This window comes from Coregonus clupeaformis, chromosome 28, assembly GCF_020615455.1.
Source record: "Coregonus clupeaformis isolate EN_2021a chromosome 28, ASM2061545v1, whole genome shotgun sequence".
Classification (NCBI taxonomy): Eukaryota; Metazoa; Chordata; class Actinopteri; order Salmoniformes; family Salmonidae; genus Coregonus; species Coregonus clupeaformis.
In genome coordinates, this window is record NC_059219.1 from 26,989,522 (window position 1) to 27,009,483 (window position 19,962).

Consider the following 19,962-nt stretch of genomic DNA (forward strand, 5'->3'; position numbering starts at 1 on the left):
GCATCTGTAAAAGTGTGTGAGGGTTTTAGGTGCCAAGCCACATTTCTTCAGCCTCCTGAGGTTGAAGAGGCTCTGTTGCGCCTTCTTCACCACACTGTCTGCGTGGGTGGACCATTTCAGTTTGTCAGTGATGTGTACGCCAAGGAACTTGAAGATTTCCACCTTCTCCACTGCAGTCCCGTCGATGTGGATAGGGGGGTGCACCCACTGCAGTTTCCTGAAGTCCACGATAATCTCCTTTGTTTTGTTGACGTTGAGTGAGAGGTTATTTTCCTTGCACCACACTCTGAGAGCCCTCAACTCCTCCCTGTAGGCGGTCTCGTCATTGTTTAGCTGGGCCTGGCTCCCTAGTGGGTGGGCCTGGCTGCGAAGTGGGTGGACCTATGCCCTCCAAGGCTCACCCATGGCTGCACCCCTGCCCAGTCATGTGAAATCCATAGATTAGGGTGATTTCCTTATATGAACTGTAACTCAGTAAAATCTTTGAAATTGTTGCATTTATATTTTTGTTCAGTATAAATAAGACAGAGGAAAGAGCTGAGAAATGAGGGAGGGGTAGAGGGATGGAGGGAGGGAAGGAGGGATGTTTTTTCCAGGTGCTTTAGCCATGTGGTTTTAATGTTTGGTCCTCTAAGGCAGGCACTCAGAGAACGACCAGATGTGGTGGGAACATTGCAGAAACAAACTAGGAACTTTTTGTCTTCTAATAATTATTGATTAATACAGTATGGTATAGTACACCCCAAAGTACAGTATGACTGGCAGAAACCAGAGAAGGCAAAAGTAGAGAAAACACTAAACAATGATCCCATTCCCACATCTGTACGTGACTGAGTAAGGAGTACATCATTACATTAAAACCTTGCTAAAATCATGCGTCAGCAAAACATTGAATAGACTAACATAGAAATGGCAGGAAATGCAGTTTGTCTCATCTCAAAGAACTCTATGATGCCGTCCCAGGTGCCTTCACTCCAATAACTCCGTCCCAGGTGCCTTCACTCCGACAACTCCGTCCCAGGTGCCTTCACTCCGACAACTCCGTCCCAGGTGCCTTCACTCCGACAACTCCGTCCCAGGTGCCTTCACTCCGACAACTCCGTCCCAGGTGCCCACTACTCCGCCCAGGTGCCTTCACTCCGACAACTCCGTCCCAGGTGCCTTCACTCCGACAACTCCGTCCCAGGTGCCTTCACTCCGACAACTCCGTCCCAGGTGCCTTCACTCCGACAACTCCGTCCCAGGTGCCTTCACTCTGACAACTCCGTCCCAGGTGCCTTCCCTCCGACAACTCCGTCCCAGGTGCCTTCACTCCGACAACTCCGTCCCAGGTGCCTTCACTCCGACAACTCCGTCCCAGGTGCCTTCCCTCCGACAACTCTGTAACAGCGCGGCGACAACAGCAGATCAAAGAGCTGCACCAGAGCGGAGAACGCCACGTCTTCCTGTAACAGACATCAATGACAAGAAGAACAAAAACAGTAAGATACGACGTCAAAGACACCCCCCCCCCCCAACAAGACACACCACAGCACTGCAAAGTTTGTCTTTGAACCACGCCGCGAGGGGCCTAAGATGAGAGCTTCTCTCTTCCCTGTAAAAGATCTTTGTAACCTTATGTAGTGTGGACACTTTAGGTTGAACTTGGATAAAAATCTGCATTCTGATCAATTTCTGTTACATATTCCTGTTAGGGAACACTTTTGTACAAGGCATCAAACTTGTAGAGAAAAAAAACACCTCTCCTTTCAACGCCTGTGAACGATAGCTCATTACAATCACTCAAATCACAGATTAGCATCATTAGATTTGGCCGGGGTACAACGGTGTGAAGTTACACCCCTGGTCTGTAATAAGGGGGACACCACAAACTCTCCACAGCGCCAACTCAACCCTAATGGCGTCCTCTCTGGTTTCTCCCGACTTACGTGATCTGTCGTCGGGGAAATGTAACGAGTCGCAAAGCTCCTTTAATGTCCGGGACAAGCAAATCATCAAGACCTATGGATAAACATACAGCAGTTATAGGAGCTGAGTTTGGGGGCCTTAAATTACACCCTGCTATGACTTCAATAGAAATAACTACATATGAAATCTCAATCTGGAGTTAATTTATATAGCTGTATAATGTTTGTCATAACTTTGAGAACTCCTCACAAATGGCTGCAAGGATCACTTAGCATTACATTTGAAGACAGTGTTGAAGCAGAGCGTTTTAAAGGGTTTTATGTTCAAAGCATGTTCTCAGAGCAGGAAATGGAAAATAGGAATTCTAAACTGCTGAAGCTAACAGGAAGGTGGGACTACGTGTCTGGAATATCGGACCTAAGCAGAACCCATCGCACAACAGTCATAATCACTACATTATTACCCTACCCAAGTCATTCAGAAAATAGCTAAACCATTCTCAGGGCCACACCACTGTATCACTTTAAAGAGATGGACCAAAGACAACTAATAGTATACATAACCACGTCATCCAAAATCCCTTCTGAGAAAACATTAATGGAACAGCTAAACAGGTACAGTATTCGCCTGGTCTCAAATCTGTTTGCGCTGTATTGCCAACTTCTATGGTCATTGTTGCATATACAGCACAACCAGATCTGGGACCAGGCTTGAACAGTATAGCCATTGTCTCTGTAGCAGCGAAAGGCACTAAAACTGCACTCCATCTTCTCTTTATCCTATTACATTGTGAATCAATGAACACACCCTATAGCAATTAGCCAGACAATGTGCGTTCCAGGACCAGTCATTCTCTGTTTGTAGCTGGGAGGGAGAAACAATAGTTCCCTCCATTGGCCTGGCAGCTGAGGTCATGTTTTCACCCACTACTTAGCTCTGGAGAACCAGACACGGGTAATTATGGGACAATGAGGAAAAGAGATGTTTGGTGTTACGCCGCGGCCGTTTGAAGTCATAGGGACCGGACCACTACATCTGGCCTGCGTGTGTGTGTCTGTGTGTGTCTGTGTGTGACCACAGGATGGAGGGAATGAGAGAGAATGAATAAGGACAAAGTGATGCCTCTCCTTTTTGAGTTAAAATGACTGGTGTGCTGTAGTTGGGGTGCATCTCAATAATCTAAAGTAGTTGGGGTGCATCTCAATAGTCTAAAGTGGACCCCATCCCTTGTCTCCTCTCCTTTATCCTCACAGACCTGTAGGAACTGGACAGGTGAACAAATCCCCAGTAGACATCCACCATTTTACTCTCACCTATCCCAGTGCATGTGAAAGAGAAGGAGACAAGGAGAGGCAGCCACGTTAGACTATTGAGATGCATCCCACGTCTTTTGTGTGCCATTGTTGTTGAGGCCTGCTGTTCCTTTACCTGTTCTTTCAGGTAGCAGAGGCGGTCCAGGAGAATCAGGCCTTCGATACAGGGAGCCAAAGTCACCTTCAGCTGTATAAACACAGGCAGCAGGTCAGTAAACACTATTTTTAAGTGTACTTCTGTTAAGTGTACTTCAGCCCTATGGGATCCAACGGAAATACAACTAGGTACCTTATCAAAGTAGAGCAAGGTCATGGCTGTTGTAACATCATTGAAATAGAAACTAGGTTTCGTTAGCAGCCTGAGGACAGTAAAAATATCACTTAATTGCCCGATTATTTACACAGAGTAGAGCTTACACAAGTCATTGAGGGAGTTGTGTAAACGTTAACCAAGTTTAATAAGGCTTAATAACTGCTCCAAAATAGAAAGTGCAGGACAAAGAGAATCAATGCTCCTACAACCATATAAGTCCTGTGTGACCCATTCATTCAGAGTGATGATACTTCCTCTAGGTAGTAGTGTTATAGTATCACAGCTGGGACCTACCATGTTAAAGGCCTCCATCTCAACCATCCTGGGTCGGTATGTGTCGTGGTAACTCTGTATGACACCGTCAGAGAGCTGGTAGAGAGGGAAGGAGGGAGGGAGAGAAGAGGTGGTGAGAGAGAGATGGAAGGTAAGAGAGAGATGTAGAAGGGAGAGATAGAGAGATGGCCAAGGGAGGGATGGAGGAGAGAGAGAGAAGAGGTGGTGAAAGAGAGATGGAAGGTAAAAGAGAGATGGAGGAGAGAGAGAGAGAGAGAGGTGGTGAAAGAGAGATGGAAGGTAAAAGAGAGATGGAAGGTAAGAGAGAGATGGAAGGTAAGAGAGAGAGAGGCAAGGGAGAGATGGAGGAGAGAGAGAGAGAGATAAAGAGAATAATGAGGGAAGAGACAGAGCAGGGTCATGTCTGGAGGTGATAGGTGAGTAACATGAGAGTGATAACACACAAACCCACTGAACAGTTTTAATCCCAGGCTTTACGAGCAACAAGGGGGAAAAAACTAATCTCTCATTCATAGATCGTCTCGAGGGAGCCAGTTGAGACATAGTCCCTAATCCCTGCACTCACTGTTCGTTTAACAATGCCTTACTCATGATCCCACAGTATTCCAGGTGCATATTTACACAACTTGTCCATTTCTAAAGAGCCCTTAAGATTCCATGTGTCAGTTTCAAAGCGGGTTTAGAGCAACCAAAGACGTTCAACTCTGTACAGGGATTTCAGGTACCATTACAGATAATCGTTACTGTCAGTTCAATTGTACAGATCTCTGCTAAAAGCCTGTCCTCTCAAACGGGATTTTACATCTCACGCCAAGAATACGTTTTTTGACCCCAAATCCATTATGGGATGCTTTCCTGATGCCCAACACAGCAGTGTGGGATTCCCCCTGAGGATGTGTTGCTCTGAAGAACATTCCCAAGTCTGTCCCCATAACTCCCTAATATTCCGATATCCCCCATCACTGACCTTTGACTCATCCAGCTCCAGCCTCCGGAGTGCTCTCCAGACGTAGGCCACGAACGAGGTGGCCTTGGAGTAGACGTTCCCCACACGCTTCTCGCTGCCAACGACACACACACACACACACCGTGAAGACAGCCCTTTCAACCCCCAAATCACCATCACTGAAATCAGCACCTCACACGCAATAGTAGAGAGGTGGTCAGTTCCATTTATGAGATATGGGATCCTGATTTCACTCAGAGGGACTCAATGTCCTGTAGGCTATGGGGATAGTCAGGTCAGTGAGAAGTGTGAGGTTGTCATCGTGTGTGTGTATGTGTGAGAGGTTGTCTTCATGTGTGTGTATGTGTGTGTGAGGTTGTCTTCATGTGTGTGTAATACAGAGGGTACCTCCCCTGTCTCTATGGGGATGAGAAGACTAACTGTAGGCTTTTCCATTCTGTTTTCACCAGGATCAATCTAACTGTAGGCTTTTCCATTCTGTTTTCACCAGGATCAATCATTCCTCTTCACTTGTTCTACTTTACCCAGCAGTCAACAACCCATTCAGGAAGTCTGACGGTCTCACATTGTGGGCTGCTTCCTACAAATGTTCAAAATTATTTTTCACCACAACTTCAGCTCCAACTTCGTTGTATCTTCGCATCAGAAGTCTGTGTTTTTTGAGTAAGTGGAGATTCTTACGTGGCCACAAATCTTAAAATGAGGGCCAGTACAAACCCACAAGGTCAAAAGCTAACAGGTTTTGTCAACTGTACTGCAGGTCCCCCAAGACAGGGGGCACCTGGACTCTTGTCAGTAGTCTGGTATAGCCTACTAAGCTCACTGCTTTGGATGTCCCCTAACCAGGGAGGCCAAACATACCTTTTAAAGGAGCTGTAGTGGTCCCTTAGAATCACATGGAGCACGGCCCTATAGAAGAGTGACTCCATCTGAATCTGTGGGAGACAGAAAATAAACAAAGATCCATTGTTGTGTTTGTTACAAAACATACTATTTCCTTGAGATATTTTCTCTGCCAGTGATTAGGGTGTGTATTAAAACACATTGGAGGAAATTTTTTCATGACAATCCTCAATACTTATACCAACCTGATCTGAGTGCAATCAGACTGGTTTTTGGACGGGAGCTGCCATTTAAACACACAATCCCATCCCTTAGTGATTACATTAATATTCATAAACATTCTTTATTAATGGTCCGGGCGGTATCGTGTAACAGGTTTGACCCCTCACACTCGGGTCCCAAATGGCATCCTATTCCCTATATAGTGCACTACTTTTGACCAGAGCCCTATGGGATGCCCTATGGACCCTGGTCAAAAGTAGTGCACTATATAGGGAATAGGGTGCCATTTGGGACGTAAGACTGTCGGCGGCTCAAATATCTACAGTATTGTAACTCTCAATCAGGCCTTATTGTATGTGAAAGACCCTGGAGAAATATGGGCACAGTGTGTTTTAAGGCATCCGCATCCACTTGATATGGAATACGTCAAATGAAAACAGGATCTGTCGAGTTTGGGAAATGCACGTGGCCAGTTGCTGGATGCAATCATTCAATTGATCAGCTTTGATTATCTTTGATGAGCACAAATTTGTAGCAACCAGAAACTAATTGAACTGTGATTGCATGATGTCATCCTCACACAGACAACTCATAGAACTGTAGTTTGGCCAAATGTGTCCAACTTATTGATATACATGCATATAGCACTTACCCCTTGGCCCTTGGCAACTCTCTCCAAAGCCTGAACAAGAGAAAATAAAGTGAAATGTTATTAAGTATTCAGTATTTATTAGGATCCCCATGAATGGCCTCTCCCTGGGGTCCAAACATAGTTAAAACAGTTACATTGCTCTTACAACATGTAGTACTCAAAGGTAGAAGATATCCATTAGTTAGTCTCACTACAATAACAGACTGAGGACCAACTGTACAGCATTGAACAGTTTCAAACCCTGTACAGTTTTTTGTGACAAAGAGTTGTTCTGCCAATACTGTGGCACAACCTTTTAGTGCCCGGAACTATACTGTTAAGTTGAAAAATGGTGCATTAAAGCGTTGAACGCATTGCTGATGGAAATATTATACTGAACAAAAATATAAAACGCAACATGCAACAATTTCAAAGATTTTACTGAGTTACGGTTCATATAAGGAAATCAGTCAATTTAAATACATTCTTTAGGCCCTAATCTATGGATTTCACATGACTAGGAATACAGATACCTTCAAAACAAAGTAGGGGCGTGGATCAGAAAACCAGTCAGTATCTGATGTGACCACCATTTGCCTCATACAGTGCGACACATCTCCTTTGCATAGAGTTGATCAGGCTGTTGATTGTGGCCTGTGGAATGTTGTCCCACTCCTCTTCAATGGCTGTGCGAAGTTGCTGGATATTGGCGGGAACTGGAACACGCTGTTGTACACGTCAATCCAGAACATCCCAAACATGCTCAATGGGTGACACATCTGGTGAGTATGCAGGCCATGGAAGAACTAGGACATTTTCAGCTTCCATGAATTGTGTACAGAGCCTTGCGACATGGGGCCGTGCATTATCATGCTGAAACATGAGTTGATGGCGGCGGATGAATGGCACGACAATGGGCCTCAGGATCTCATCACGGTATCTCTGTGTATTCAAATTGCCATCAATAAAATGCAATTGTGTTCGTTGCCCGTAGCTTATGCCTGCCCATACCATAACCACACCGCCACCATGGGGCACTCTGTTCACAACATTGCCATCAGCAAACCACTCGCCCACACGACGCCATACACGTGGTCTGTGGTTGTGAGGCCGGTTGGACGTACTTCTCTAAAACGATGTTGGAGGTGGATTATGGTAGAGAAATTAACATTCAATTATCTGGCAACAGCTCTGGTGGACATTCCTGCAGTCAGCATGCCAATTTCACGCTCCCTCAAAACTTGTGGCATTGTGTTGTGTGACAAAACTGCACATTTTTGTGTGGCCCTTTATTGTCCCGAGCACAAGTTGCACAGGTGTAATGATCATGCTGTTTAATCAGCTTGTTGATTTGCCACACCTGTCAGGTGGATGAATTACCTTGGCAAAGGAGTAATGCTCACTAACAGGGGATGTAAACAAATGTGTGTACAAAATTTGAGAGAAATATGCTTTTTGTGCGTATGAAACATTTCTGGGATCTTTTATTTCAGCTCATGAAACATGGGACCAACACTTTACATGTTGCGCTTATATTTTTGTTCAGTGGTATATATACAGCAAATGACAGTTGGCTCAATATCTGTCACCTAAGGGGAGTCAGGCTCACCAGACACGCCGACATCCTGGCATTTCTGCCACAGAACCAGGACTGCTCCCTCAGGTAGCCACTCAGGGGGAAACCACACACGCTGCTGCTTGGACACTCTGAAACAAACAAACAAACACACACACTTTAACTCTAGCTGTATCAGAACTACACCTTGTATTTAACACCATAGGATAGTGTGACTATGGTAGCTGACAGGCTGCTAAGGGTCACAAAAGTCCAAAGGGAGAGAAAGAGAGAGAGGGAGAAAGAATGAAACATGAATGCTATTCAGAGCCTTCCCAAACTAGCTTTGAAGTCTCACACTTGAAAAACCCAAGCACACGAGAGCGTGGGCGATCTCTAACCCGTTAGCCACATTGCTCTTTGACTCCTGTTGAACACATGGTAGGGGTATTAGCAGAGGCAGCCCTGGTCAGAGTCAATTGGAGCGGACAGGCTTGCTAGAGTTTGAAGGCTAGCTTACAGTATACATGGTGGAGTGTTTACATTTCGCTAGCACGCTAGCCTAATCTCAGCCACGTTGAATTGACCACGTCTCGAGGGCCAAGCACTGATCGCCCCCTTCCCTGGCACGCACACACACACACACGTGTTTCTAATATTGTAATATCGGTTTGTTCCCAACAGTCAGGAAGAAGGAGACACAGTGGCTATAGGGCTCTGTGGCACGGTTACTTCACACCCTTAAAGACTGGTCCCGGGCAAGTTTGTTGTTAAGGATATAATGCTCAAGGCTGAGGTTAAAGTAGAGAAGTTGACCTCACATCAGTTGATGGGTCTCACACTAGGCTAAATCCACCAGACTGAATGACTATGACAAATGGTGCAGTCCAGTGGGTCTCGTTCCATATGACACAATTGAATGGATGTTTCCTATACGACTTAGCTAAGGATCTCCACACTTCAAATCTTGGGCTCTTTTAGCGGTTTGGGTTCCTATCTTTTAGGGTGAGGTAGTACACCGCAGGGTTTGGCCCGCATCCCAGAATGCTTTGACAGCGAGAGAGAGAGAGAGAGAGAGAGAGGAGTGAGAAGCATGCAAGGACGTCTGGCGCAACTCAAGTGTTTTCAATCAAATCCCTGTGATGTCATTATTGGCGGACCCAACAGAGTGGCGAGTCACAGGTCAAGGGTCGCGGTGTTAACAGAGACAGAGTGATAGGAAGCAGCTCACCACGCCACGGTGCCGAATCACTGTTAAAAGCACGCAGGGGTTGTCATCACACACTGAGAGAGGACTCCAGGTTTCATACCTCATAAACGGAGGGACAGGGGAGCAGTGAAGTAGCAAAAATACCCAGGAGTTGCAGCTAACATCCTGGCCCATCACATCTGTCTGAAGCTATGGTTCGATCTAGCTATGACAGAGAGAACAGAACAACATGACCTTGATTCTACTAGGTTAAAAAAATAGAGGAATGTAGAAGAGAGAATATCCCACTGTTGATAGCAGGGAAACAAATGCATTGTACATTTGAGGAGGGGGAGCAAGGGGAACAGGATATAGACAGTACTATGGACTATTTACTGTTGACCTTTCAGCTGCAGGTCCATGTATCGTACAAGTCTCCTTGACTTTGTGTTTTCTATACTATATAGCCCTTTGGGTCTTTATATTCTGTGTAGCGTAGATCTTTTTTATTGTATTGTACATTTGGAACGATGACTTAATGCAGTTATTTTCGGCATTGATTAAGTGTGAGTGGAATACAAATACTACAGCGCTCTAATATGAAGTCAGAATACATGCTGGATAAATCATATCCAATTCAACACCTGAACATTAGAGGGTCAAAAATATCACATTTGCAATCCGCTAAACTGTTATCCTGAGACGATAAATCCATTCAATGATTCTAACAGTCTCTTCTTAGCTAACCAAATGTACAGAGTGCAAGTTGGCTGTGTACCCTACTGTATATCTATACACCCCTCCACTCCAACTCATCAACCCACATCAGTGTTTATGCTACTTCATATTTGGCTGGTGAGAGAATTCTGCTTCCCTTGGCTTGGTGAGTGACAAAGTAGACACCGCAGGGTGACATAATTATGATTAGCATAAAAACTACGGGGGGAGGTCTGTGGACAGGTTACAGGTCTCCTAGAGGGAGGGAGGGAGGGAGGGAGAGAGAAGGCAGTTGCTGTCTGTAGTCCTAAGTAAGAGTTTGGCTCTGGTTGAGATTTCCACAATGGAAACCATATGTTCTCTAGGGGGTGGAGGAGGGTGGGTCTGTGTGCTGGTGACTGTGTCTCCCTGCCTGCATACTGTATGTATGTATGTATGTATGCACTGCATACTGTGTGTAGCTAATGTATGAATGCAATGGGAGCCTTTCCCTTGGGGAATACACAAAAGCCTCTCTGTACACCAGGTTGTTCATTACATGGTAAGTCCTCTTTCCCTGTCTCCTGTCCCTGTCTGATCTTAATGGACTTGATAGGTGAGAGACACTATCAATCTAACCTACAATATCTAGTGCATTCCCACTGGAGGAACTTAGTGAATGACCTATGCTCCCTAAAGAGCAAAAGGGTTTAAGTCAAGTCATGGGGTTCCCAAACTCTTTTGCTTCGTGACCCACCAATTGAGGTGTCTTTTGAGTTGCGACCCACAATAAGGGTTGAGAGGTGAAAAAACATACACAGACCAAAGTACAAAAATGATGATTAATAACCTCTTCTTCAAAACATCTAACTGATTGTAAATTTGACAATGGGCTCATTACCATTTTTCTTGCGACTATATAATTATGGTAACACTTTATTTGGATAGTCCATCTGTAGATGCTCTACAGACTATCAGTAACATTTAAACTAACTATCTACTAACCCCAGCCCTAAACTTAACCCTTACACTTATTCTAAACCTAACCCTAACCTTAGCAAGCAGTTGCTTATCAACAGATAGTTTGTTGATAGTATGACCATCTGTAGAGCATCTACAGATGGACTATCCAAATAAAGTGGGACCGAAATGATTTGTAACAACGCAGGGTTTTTTCAGGATCAAAAAGGGGCTTAGGAGGTGGGCGTGGCAGGGGGCGTGGCAATGGGCCGAATTCTGTCCAGGCCCTGGACAAGAACATTTGAGGCCCTCATCTTGGCAGCGGTGAGCACATTTAGCAGTTTTGAAACTAATTTCCTGCAATTCTATGCATTGTGACATGGCCAATGATATATTCTTATGCTCAAACATTATCACAATCAATGGGGGTCTGATAGTCTTATTTTGGTGATTGTAAATTCTGAAAGATTATAGGCTAATAATACCACTGATTTAGTCCATTCAGTGATCAGTGGTCATGAAGAGAAGGTGGAAGATAAAGGAAGTTACTTCAGAGTGTTGGGACAAAGCCAGTGAATGTGGCCTATAGTGGTATGAAGCTATTTCAGAGTGTTGGGACAAAGCCAGTGAATGTGGCCTATAGTGGTATGAAGCTATTTCAGAGTGTTGGGACAAAGCCAGTGAATGTGGCCTATAGTGGTATGAAGCTATTTCAGAGTGTTGGGACAAAGCCAATGAATGTGGCCTATAGTGGTATGAAGCTATTTCAGAGTGTTGGGACAAAGCCAATGAATGTGGGCTATAGTGGTATGAAGCTATTTCAGAGTGCTGGGACAAAGCCAGTGAATGTGGCCTATAGTGGTATGAAGCTATTTCAGAGTGTTGGGACAAAGCCAGTGAATGTGGCCTATAGTGGTATGAAGCTATTTCAGAGTGTTGGGACAAAGCCAGTGAATGTGGCCTATAGTGGTATGAAGCAATTTCAGAGTGTTGGGACAAAGCCAATGAATGTGGGCTATAGTGGTATGAAGCTATTTCAGAGTGCTGGGACAAAGCCAGTGAATGTGGCCTATAGTGGTATGAAGCTATTTCAGAGTGTTGGGACAAAGCCAATGAATGTGGCCTGTCGTGGTATGAAGCTATTTCAGAGTGTTGGGACAAAGCCAGTGAATGTGGGCTATAGTGGTATGAAGCTATTTCAGAGTGTTGGGACAAAGACAGTAAATGTGGCCTATAGTGGTATGAAGCTATTTCAGAGTGCTGGGACAAAGTCAGTGAATGTGGCCTATAGTGGTATGAAGCTATTTCAGAGTGTTGGGACAAAGCCAGTGAATGTGGCCTATAGTGGTATGAAGCTATTTCAGAGTGTTGGGACAAAGCCAGTGAATGTGGCCTGTAGTGGTATGAAGCTATTTCAGAGTGTTGGGACAAAGCAAGTGAATGTGGCCTATAGTGGTATGAAGCTATTTCAGAGTGTTGGGACAAAGCCAGTGAATGTGGGCTATAGTGGTACTAGCTCTCCTGTGTGGGCCATTGGCTGAGTACTGTACGGTTCACTCACTCACTCACTCACACACACACACACTCACTCACAGTGTGCCAGCCTTTACTTTCCCCGCTGGCCGTGTAATTACCTTGTCTGGTGGGATCAAACTCCTCAGAGAGAAGGTGGTAGCAACAGCCAACACTGCAGACGGAGAGGAGCTCCCGTTTGGCCACAAACATGCGCAGGGTGCTGGGCTCCAGGTCTCCACACGTGTGCAGGCCAACCATGACCGCATCCTGGGTTTGGAAAACAGGGAGAGAGAGGTCTCAGCACTGAAACAGGCCTACATTAGCAATGTGATGGAGAGCTGGCATCAGAGATCATACAATTATATAGGCACATACATATAGACGCCAGCACACAAAAACATACTTGAAAGAAAATGTCTTCTTGAATATGTTTGTACTATGGTATGACCACCGATATTTGCTTTCAAAAGAGCATGGTTTCGCCGTTGTCGTTACCCTATTGGTTGACAGTGAGTGTCACCTACCTCTAACTCCCCAATAATCTCTTTGAGCTCCGTCTCCGCGGTAACGTAGGAGGTCAGAGGTGAGTACAGGATGCCGCCGCCCATGCCACCACTGTTAACCCAGCTCCTGGCCTTCCTCTCCAGGTTCTCCCTCTTCCTCCTCTCCCTCTCCTCTAGGCTCAGCTCACTGGGGGGAACCCGGGGGGAGGTGGGCTCCACTATGCCCACACACAGGGCACTGAGGAAGGGATCCTCTGGAGCTGAGGCTGGGTCACTTTGGTCCAACTCTGGAAGGGAATTGTCCTCTAACAAAATGGCGGAGGTAAGTGATGTCATTTCATCTGTTAAACCTGTTGTGTTGGTCTGCGGCCCCCTGTCTCTCCTCCCCTTCCCCACATCCTTCTCTGCATCCCCACTCATCTTAACCATATCCTCCAAGTCCTCCTGGCCTGAAGGGGGCACCACTGTCTGAGTCCTATTGCCTTTGCTGTGCCTCTGGTAGGCCCGGGAGTACTTCTTGAGCTTCCTGTTCCTCTCCTGGGCGCCGTGTGTGTTAACGCTGGATGAGTCGATGCCGTACACCTGGAGGCCGTACCGCAGCGACAGGAAAGACAAGGGGTGGCGGTCTGTGTATATTTGTAAACAACAGCTGGTGCACAAAATCAAATACTAAGGAAGTCTCGAGGTTTTGCTCGCCTGAGGTAGAGTATCTTATGATAAGCTGTAGACCACACTATTTACCAAGAGAGTTTTCATCTATATTTTTCATAGCTGTCTATTTACCACCACAAACCAATGCTGGCATTAAGATTGCACTGAATGAGTTGTACAAGGCCATTAATCAACAGGAAAACGCTCATCCAGATGCAGCGCTCCTTGTGGCCGGGGACTTTAATGCAGGGAAACTTAAATCCGTTCTACCTAATTTCTACCAGCATGTTAAATGTGCAACCAGAGGGAAAAAAACTCTAGACCACCTTTACTCCACACACAGAGACGCATACAAAGCTCTCCCTCGCCCTCCATTTGGCAAATCTGACCATAACTCTATCCTCCTGATTCCTGCTTATAAGCAAAAACTGAAGCAGGAAGCACCAGTGATTCGGTTAATAAAAAAGTGGTCAGATGACGCAGATGCTAAGCTACCGGACTGTTTTGCTAGCACAGACTGGAACATGTTCCGGGATTCTTCAGACAGCATTGAGGAGTACACCACATCAGTCACTGGCTTCATCAATAAGTGCATCGATGATGTCGTCCCCCACAGTGACCGTACGTACATACCCCAACCAGAAGCCATGGATTACAGGAAACATCCGCACTGAGCTAAAGGGTAGAGCTGCCGCTTTCAAGGAACGGGACTCTAACCCGGACGCTTATAAGAAATCCCGCTATGACCTCCGACCGAACCATCAAACAGGCAAAGAGTCAATACAGGTCTAAGATTGAATCATACTACACTGGCTCTGACGCTCGTCGGATGTGGCAGGGCTTGAAAACTATTACAGACTACAAAGGGAAGCACAGCCGCGAGCTGCCCAGTGACACAAGCCTACCAGACGAGCTAAACCACTTCTATGCTCGCCCGAGGCAAGCAACACTGAAGCATGCATGAGAGCACCAGCTGTTCCGGATGACTATGTGATCACGCTCTCCGTAGCCGATGTGAGTAAGACTTTTAAGCAGGTCAACATTCACAAGGCCGCAGGGCCAGACGGATTACCAGGACGTGTACTCCGAGCATGTGCTGACCAACTGGCAAGTGTCTTCACTGACATTTTCAACATGTCCCTGACTGAGTCTGTAATACCAACATGTTTCAAGCAGACCACCATAGTCCCCGTGCCCAAGGACTCTAAGATAACCTGCCTAAATGACTACCGACCCGTAGCACTGACGTCTGTAGCCATGAAGTGCTTTGAAAGACTGGTCATGGCTCACATCAACAGCATAATCCCAGAAACCCTAGACCCACTCCAATTTGCATACCGCCCCAACAGATCCACAGATGATGCAATCTCTATCGCACTCCACACTGCCCTTTCCCACCTGGACAAGAGGAACACCTACGTGAGAATGCTATTCATTGACTACAGCTCAGCATTCAACACCATAGTGCCCTCTAAGCTCATCACTAAGCTAAGGATCCTGGGACTAAACACCTCCCTCTGCAACTGGATCCTGGACTTCCTGACAGGGCCGCCCCCAGGTGGTAAGGGTAGGTAACAACACATCTGCCACACTGATCCTCAACACGGGGGCCCCCTCAGGGGTGCGTGCTCAGTCCCCTCCTGTACTCTCTGTTCACCCATGACTGCATGGCCAGGCACGACTCCAACACCATCATTAAGTTTGCCGACGACACAACAGTGGTAGGCCTGATCACCGACAACGATGAGACAGCCTATAGGGAGGAGGTCAGAGATCTGGCCGTGTGGTGCCAGGACAACAACCTCTCCCTCAACGTGACCAAGACAAAGGAGATGATTGTGGACTACAGGAAAAAAAGAGGACTGAGCACGCCCCCATTCTCATCGACGGGGCTGTAGTGGAACAGGTTGAGAGCTTCAAGTTCCTTGGTGTCCACATCACCAACGAACTATCATGGTCCAAACACACCAAGACAGTCGTGAAGAGGGCACGACAAAGCCTATTCCCCCCTCAGGAGACTAAAAAGATTTGGCATGGGTCCTCAGATCCTCAAAAATTATACAGCTGCACCATCGAGAGCATCCTGACTGGTTGCATCACCGCCTGGTGTGGCAACTGCTTGGCCTCTGACCGCAAGGCACTACAGAGGGTAGTGCGTACGGCCCAGTACATCACTGGGGCAAAGCTTCCTGCCATCCAGGACCTCTATACCAGGCGGTGTCAGAGGAAGGCCCTCAAAATTGTCAAAGACTCCAGCCACCCTAGTCATAGACTGTTCTCTCTGCTACCGCACGGCAAGCGTGCACCGGAGTGCCAAGTCTAGGTCCAAAAGACTTCTCAACAGCTTCTACCCCCAAGCCATAAGACTCCTGAACAGCTAATCATGGCTACCCGGACTATTTGCACTGCCCCCCACCCCATCCTTTTTACGCTGCTGCTACTCTGTTAAGTATTTATGCATAGTCACTTTAACTCTACCCACATGTACATATTACCTCAACTACCTCAACTAGCCGGTGCCCCCGCACATTGACTCTGCAACGGTACCCCCCTGTATATATAGCCTCCCTACTGTCACTTTATTTTACTTCTGCTCTTTTTTTCTCAACACTTTTTTTGTTGTTGTTTTATTCTTACTTTTTTTGTTTAAAATAAATGCACTGTTGGTTAAGGGCTGTAAGTAAGCATTTCACTGTAATGTCTGCACCTGTTGTATTCGGCGCATGTGACCAATAAAATTTGATTTGATTTGAGGTAACCTTTCCCCGAGCCCACGTCAATCACCTGGGAGACAAAGATTTATTGTGATGTGTCAGAAAATTATGTAGTCCATCGATGTTATTCAAGCTTGGTCTTGGGTGCACTACTCATTGGGAGTGGAGGCTTTTGTTCTAGCCCAGCACTGTTTAATTAATCAACAAATCATCAAGCCCTTGATAAGTTGAGTCGGGTGTGTAAGGCTGGAACAAAAGCCTGCATACACCTTGTAGGTACCCAGGAGCAGAATTGAAGAACACTGCTGTGGTCAGGGCCAGGGCACACGGTAGCAAAACATCAACGTTTAAACAGAAAACTGAGTTTCTTATCCGACAAGATCAGATAGTACCTCAATCTGTTTCAGAGCGTTTTCTTCTGTTAAGTGCCTACTGAGCGAGACCCGGTTGTGTCTTTCACCTGTTTGACTTGGCAGTGCTGGGCTAGGCTGGCCACCACCTCTGACATGGCCTGCACCTCGTGGGACTTCTTGGAGTTCATAAACTCATCAGTCTCCACCACAGCAGCTGGAACTGTCAACGGACACACATGTGCAATGTCAGTGAATCGTTGCACGGATGGCAAAACTGTACACTATCTGTGCATTGCTATTGAGAGACCTGTGACCAAGGAATGTTACATTCATTGCATGTGACCAAAGCTAGTGTCAGTGACCATAGAACTAGAATGACTAGAAATTGATAGTCATTCTATTTCTATATCAGTGACACTAATGACAGTGTGTTACAATGACAGAACCAAGGCCTTGGACTAAAACAAACAGTTCCCCTTTAGCTATTCGTAGGGATAGGTTAGGATAGTGTCCATTCTTTTGTACCTTCCTCCAGGGGTTGGGCGTTGTCAGTGTGTCTGAGGGATTGCAGTAGCTCTGTGCCCAAGGCCAGGCAGGGAGTGGGCATGGGCAGCCTCCAAGAGCTCAGCCACATGCACAAGGCGCTTACTATCATCACAGAAACCGAAGATGATCTTCTTGGCTTTTTCATAGAGAGTAAAAAAAAAGAAACATAACAGTTGTCTTTTGTTTATTTAATTTAACATTGATAAATATTAGAACCGTGTAATAACAATTACATATGAAACATTTCATATTTGTCAATGAACCATTGACAAAATAATACTTACTGTACCATTGCCATGATTTAAGTAACGTTCTGACGCCCTCTTGTGGTCACCATTCAAAGTGATCTCTGTCAAGACCTCCACGGGTGTCACAGCCATGAACTGGTCCCATACATCGCAAGTGTAGAAATCCACAGTGTGGACATTGGCGATGCTCAGCGAAACAGAGAGGAAGAGTTTAACATCATAATATAATATCATCTATTTTATATAGCATAAAGAATTCATGGAAGATGCCATTGAATAAAAACTCTAACCTAGACGTGTGTACAGCAAGTCCTGGAATAACTCCCCTCTTTACAGTATAATCAGGCATAACTAGTTGCAACTGAACGACGATTATGCTTTTCTTAGCACGCATGAGGTAGCCATGTTGGGTGTACCGAAATACATTGAGTCCTATGGACGCTATCCTTACTTATGCACCAACACAAATGACGTCCCTCGTGGTCGATTGCTCATGGATTGATTTGTCATGTTTTTCTGAGATCACCACATACGTCATAACAATGCGACGAAAAGCACATGAGAAGTAAACACATGAAACGTTGCGATATTTTGTTAAAATTGAGGGAAATGGCACCACCAGAACAGAAGAAAATGAACACCAAAGGCAAATTTGACGGAAAAGGTGCCAATAGAAACCAACACTACAATCGACCAGGGGGTGTCCACAACAAGAATAAGAAGAAATGGGTCTCTGAGCACAAAGTATTCGACGGCAGTATTGGAGAAGGTAGCTAAGCTTGCTTGCCAATGCTAGCTAGCCATAGTCTGAGTACCAGTCTATTTAGCTAGCTAACGTGCCACTCCTTGTCATTGGAAATTAATAGCTAGCTGAACAGAGACGGCAACCAGGCTAAGCTAGCCTATCTAGCTATCTATGTTTAAAATGGCAATTAATCTATAGTGTATACATTGAAATCCTTCAATATGTTAGTGCCAGGGGAACTAGACCTTCCAACTGTATTGCAAGCATTGATCAATTAGCTAATAAACATGTTTATGTGTAAGTTAACAAACAGTGTTTTTCCAGATATACATTAATGCATGAGTCATAAACATATCTTTCTTCAGGTCAGGGCTTTGCCTTCAAAAGGAAGGAGAAAGTGAAACATGAATACAACAAACTGCTACGGAAGGAGAGGAGGAAGAACACAGAGTTCAAAACCCAATATACGGAACAGTACCCCGAACATCTGAGGCATCTCTACGAGGCAGAGGCCGAGAAACTGAGGAATGAGGTTAAGACGAACAGAATGAACAGAACCAAAGCTAGGATGGCTGTTGGTGGTGGTCTGATAGAGGAGGAAGCAGCTCCCATGGCAGTGAATGAAGCCTCCATGGACCTAGCTACATCCACAGACCCTGCGGCTGATGCTGGCATCTCCTCTGACCAGACTGACTCTGCCTCACAGCCCCCTCCAGCATTAGCGGCCTCAAAGAATGACAGGTATAAAGCTAACCTGGTTCAGAGTAAAGCAGTTTGTGCAAAAAATTCAAATGCATTATCCATTTGCAGTGTACTGTGTAAAATATAATTTCTGTCAATGAAGTGTGGCAATGCTTTGCGTGAAATGTCATTGCAGTCAAGGACAACCACTTGAAGCATTTACAATGCATGATGCAACATGTTAATGTGTTTTTCCCCCCAGTCTACCCACGAGTAACCGGAGTAAAAAGAAAATGCTGAGGAAGACTTCCTATCAGAAGACTAAAGAGGAGTTTGAAAGTGTCAAAGAAAAGCAGAAGAATAAGAAAGAGGTAAAGTGTTTCACGTTTCTCAATTAAAGTCCTCAGAAAAGTTATATCGTAGGTCAAAAGCATTGAACTGTTCTCAACGAGTGGTATTTTTTCCTCATATAGGAGTATTTGAAGAACAAGGAGCAGAAAGAAGAAGCTATCAAGAAGTACAAACAAAAGAAAATGGAGACATTTCAGATGCTGAGCAAAAGGACAAAGAAGGGGCAGCCCAACCTGAACCTACAAATGGAATACCTGCTCCAGAAGATTCAAGGGACCGGGCCGGGAAAATGACCAGGAAGAATGGACTTCGAAGGCTTCAAATAGCAAATAAACAGTGGAACTCTTACATTGATGGTTTTATATCATAGAAGAGTCTTGTTTTTCTTTTTCATAGTGACATTCAATGCACATTTGATGATGTGAATAGATTGTATCATAATAGATTTTCAGACTTTTTAGCAGTTTCTTTACATTTTGATCCACAAGGTGGCATTTGAGAGATGAGCTGTTCTTGTAAAAGATTTAAATATTCCTTTCAAATAGCAACCATTTGTATTAAATGTTAATAAAATGCTGTAAGCAAAGTCTGGTTTATTGTTCTATTTATGAATGCACCAAGAACCGAAGCTAGTGTTGATCCAAGTAGACTTTACAGCATTCGGAGTGACAAATATAGTGTTTTATTTGTAGATGGGACAAAATAGAGACCATGACCTGGACACTCACATAAAATGACATATCTCTTTGTAAGGACCCGTGTAC

General features: G+C 45.3%; 2 protein-coding genes across 4 annotated transcripts; one reads left to right on the top strand and one right to left on the bottom strand.

Moving 5' to 3' along the window:
* Positions 1–1,336: 1,336 nt before the first annotated feature.
* On the bottom strand, positions 1,337–17,744 carry LOC121543403 (methyltransferase-like protein 25). 3 transcript variants are annotated; one of them, XM_041853241.2, is made up of 13 exons: positions 17,458–17,744; positions 17,153–17,309; positions 16,735–16,847; positions 12,931–13,491; positions 12,526–12,673; positions 8,101–8,198; positions 6,513–6,542; positions 5,657–5,730; positions 4,796–4,889; positions 3,829–3,903; positions 3,337–3,408; positions 1,929–2,001; positions 1,337–1,445 (listed from the first exon to the last, which is right to left on the bottom strand). In XM_041853241.2, the coding sequence occupies exons 1-13, from the start codon at positions 17,653–17,655 to the stop codon at positions 1,408–1,410; spliced, it is 1,731 nt and encodes a 576-aa protein (XP_041709175.2). In that variant the 5' UTR covers positions 17,656–17,744; the 3' UTR covers positions 1,337–1,407. The 3 variants fall into 3 exon arrangements, with proteins under 3 accessions (XP_041709175.2, XP_041709177.2, XP_041709176.2); XM_041853243.2 differs by having other exon boundaries at positions 17,463–17,554; XM_041853242.2 differs by lacking the exon at positions 1,929–2,001.
* A 200-nt stretch (positions 17,745–17,944) lies between these two features.
* Positions 17,945–19,757, top strand: LOC121543408 (thyroid transcription factor 1-associated protein 26 homolog). The gene is made up of 4 exons (XM_041853251.2): positions 17,945–18,190; positions 18,532–18,907; positions 19,110–19,218; positions 19,321–19,757. Exons 1-4 carry the CDS (start codon positions 17,980–17,982, stop codon positions 19,489–19,491), a joined length of 867 nt encoding a protein of 288 aa, XP_041709185.1. The 5' UTR covers positions 17,945–17,979; the 3' UTR covers positions 19,492–19,757.
* Positions 19,758–19,962: the final 205 nt, after the last annotated feature.

Excerpts from the sequence above, each read along its gene's own strand:
- LOC121543408 (XM_041853251.2), top strand. The coding sequence starts at position 17,980 with ATGAGAAGTAAACACATGAAACGTTGCGATATTTTGTTAAAATTGAGG. Across the intron at positions 18,908-19,109 it reads GCGGCCTCAAAGAATGACAG|TCTACCCACGAGTAACCGGA; the intron begins GTATAAAGCTAA and ends TTTTCCCCCCAG. Across the intron at positions 19,219-19,320 it reads AGCAGAAGAATAAGAAAGAG|GAGTATTTGAAGAACAAGGA; the intron begins GTAAAGTGTTTC and ends TTCCTCATATAG.
- LOC121543403 (XM_041853241.2), bottom strand. The coding sequence starts at position 17,655 with ATGATATTATATTATGATGTTAAACTCTTCCTCTCTGTTTCGCTGAGC. Across the intron at positions 16,848-17,152 it reads CGCCCAACCCCTGGAGGAAG|TTCCAGCTGCTGTGGTGGAG; the intron begins GTACAAAAGAAT and ends GTCCGTTGACAG. Across the intron at positions 12,674-12,930 it reads AGATTATTGGGGAGTTAGAG|GATGCGGTCATGGTTGGCCT; the intron begins GTAGGTGACACT and ends TTCCAAACCCAG.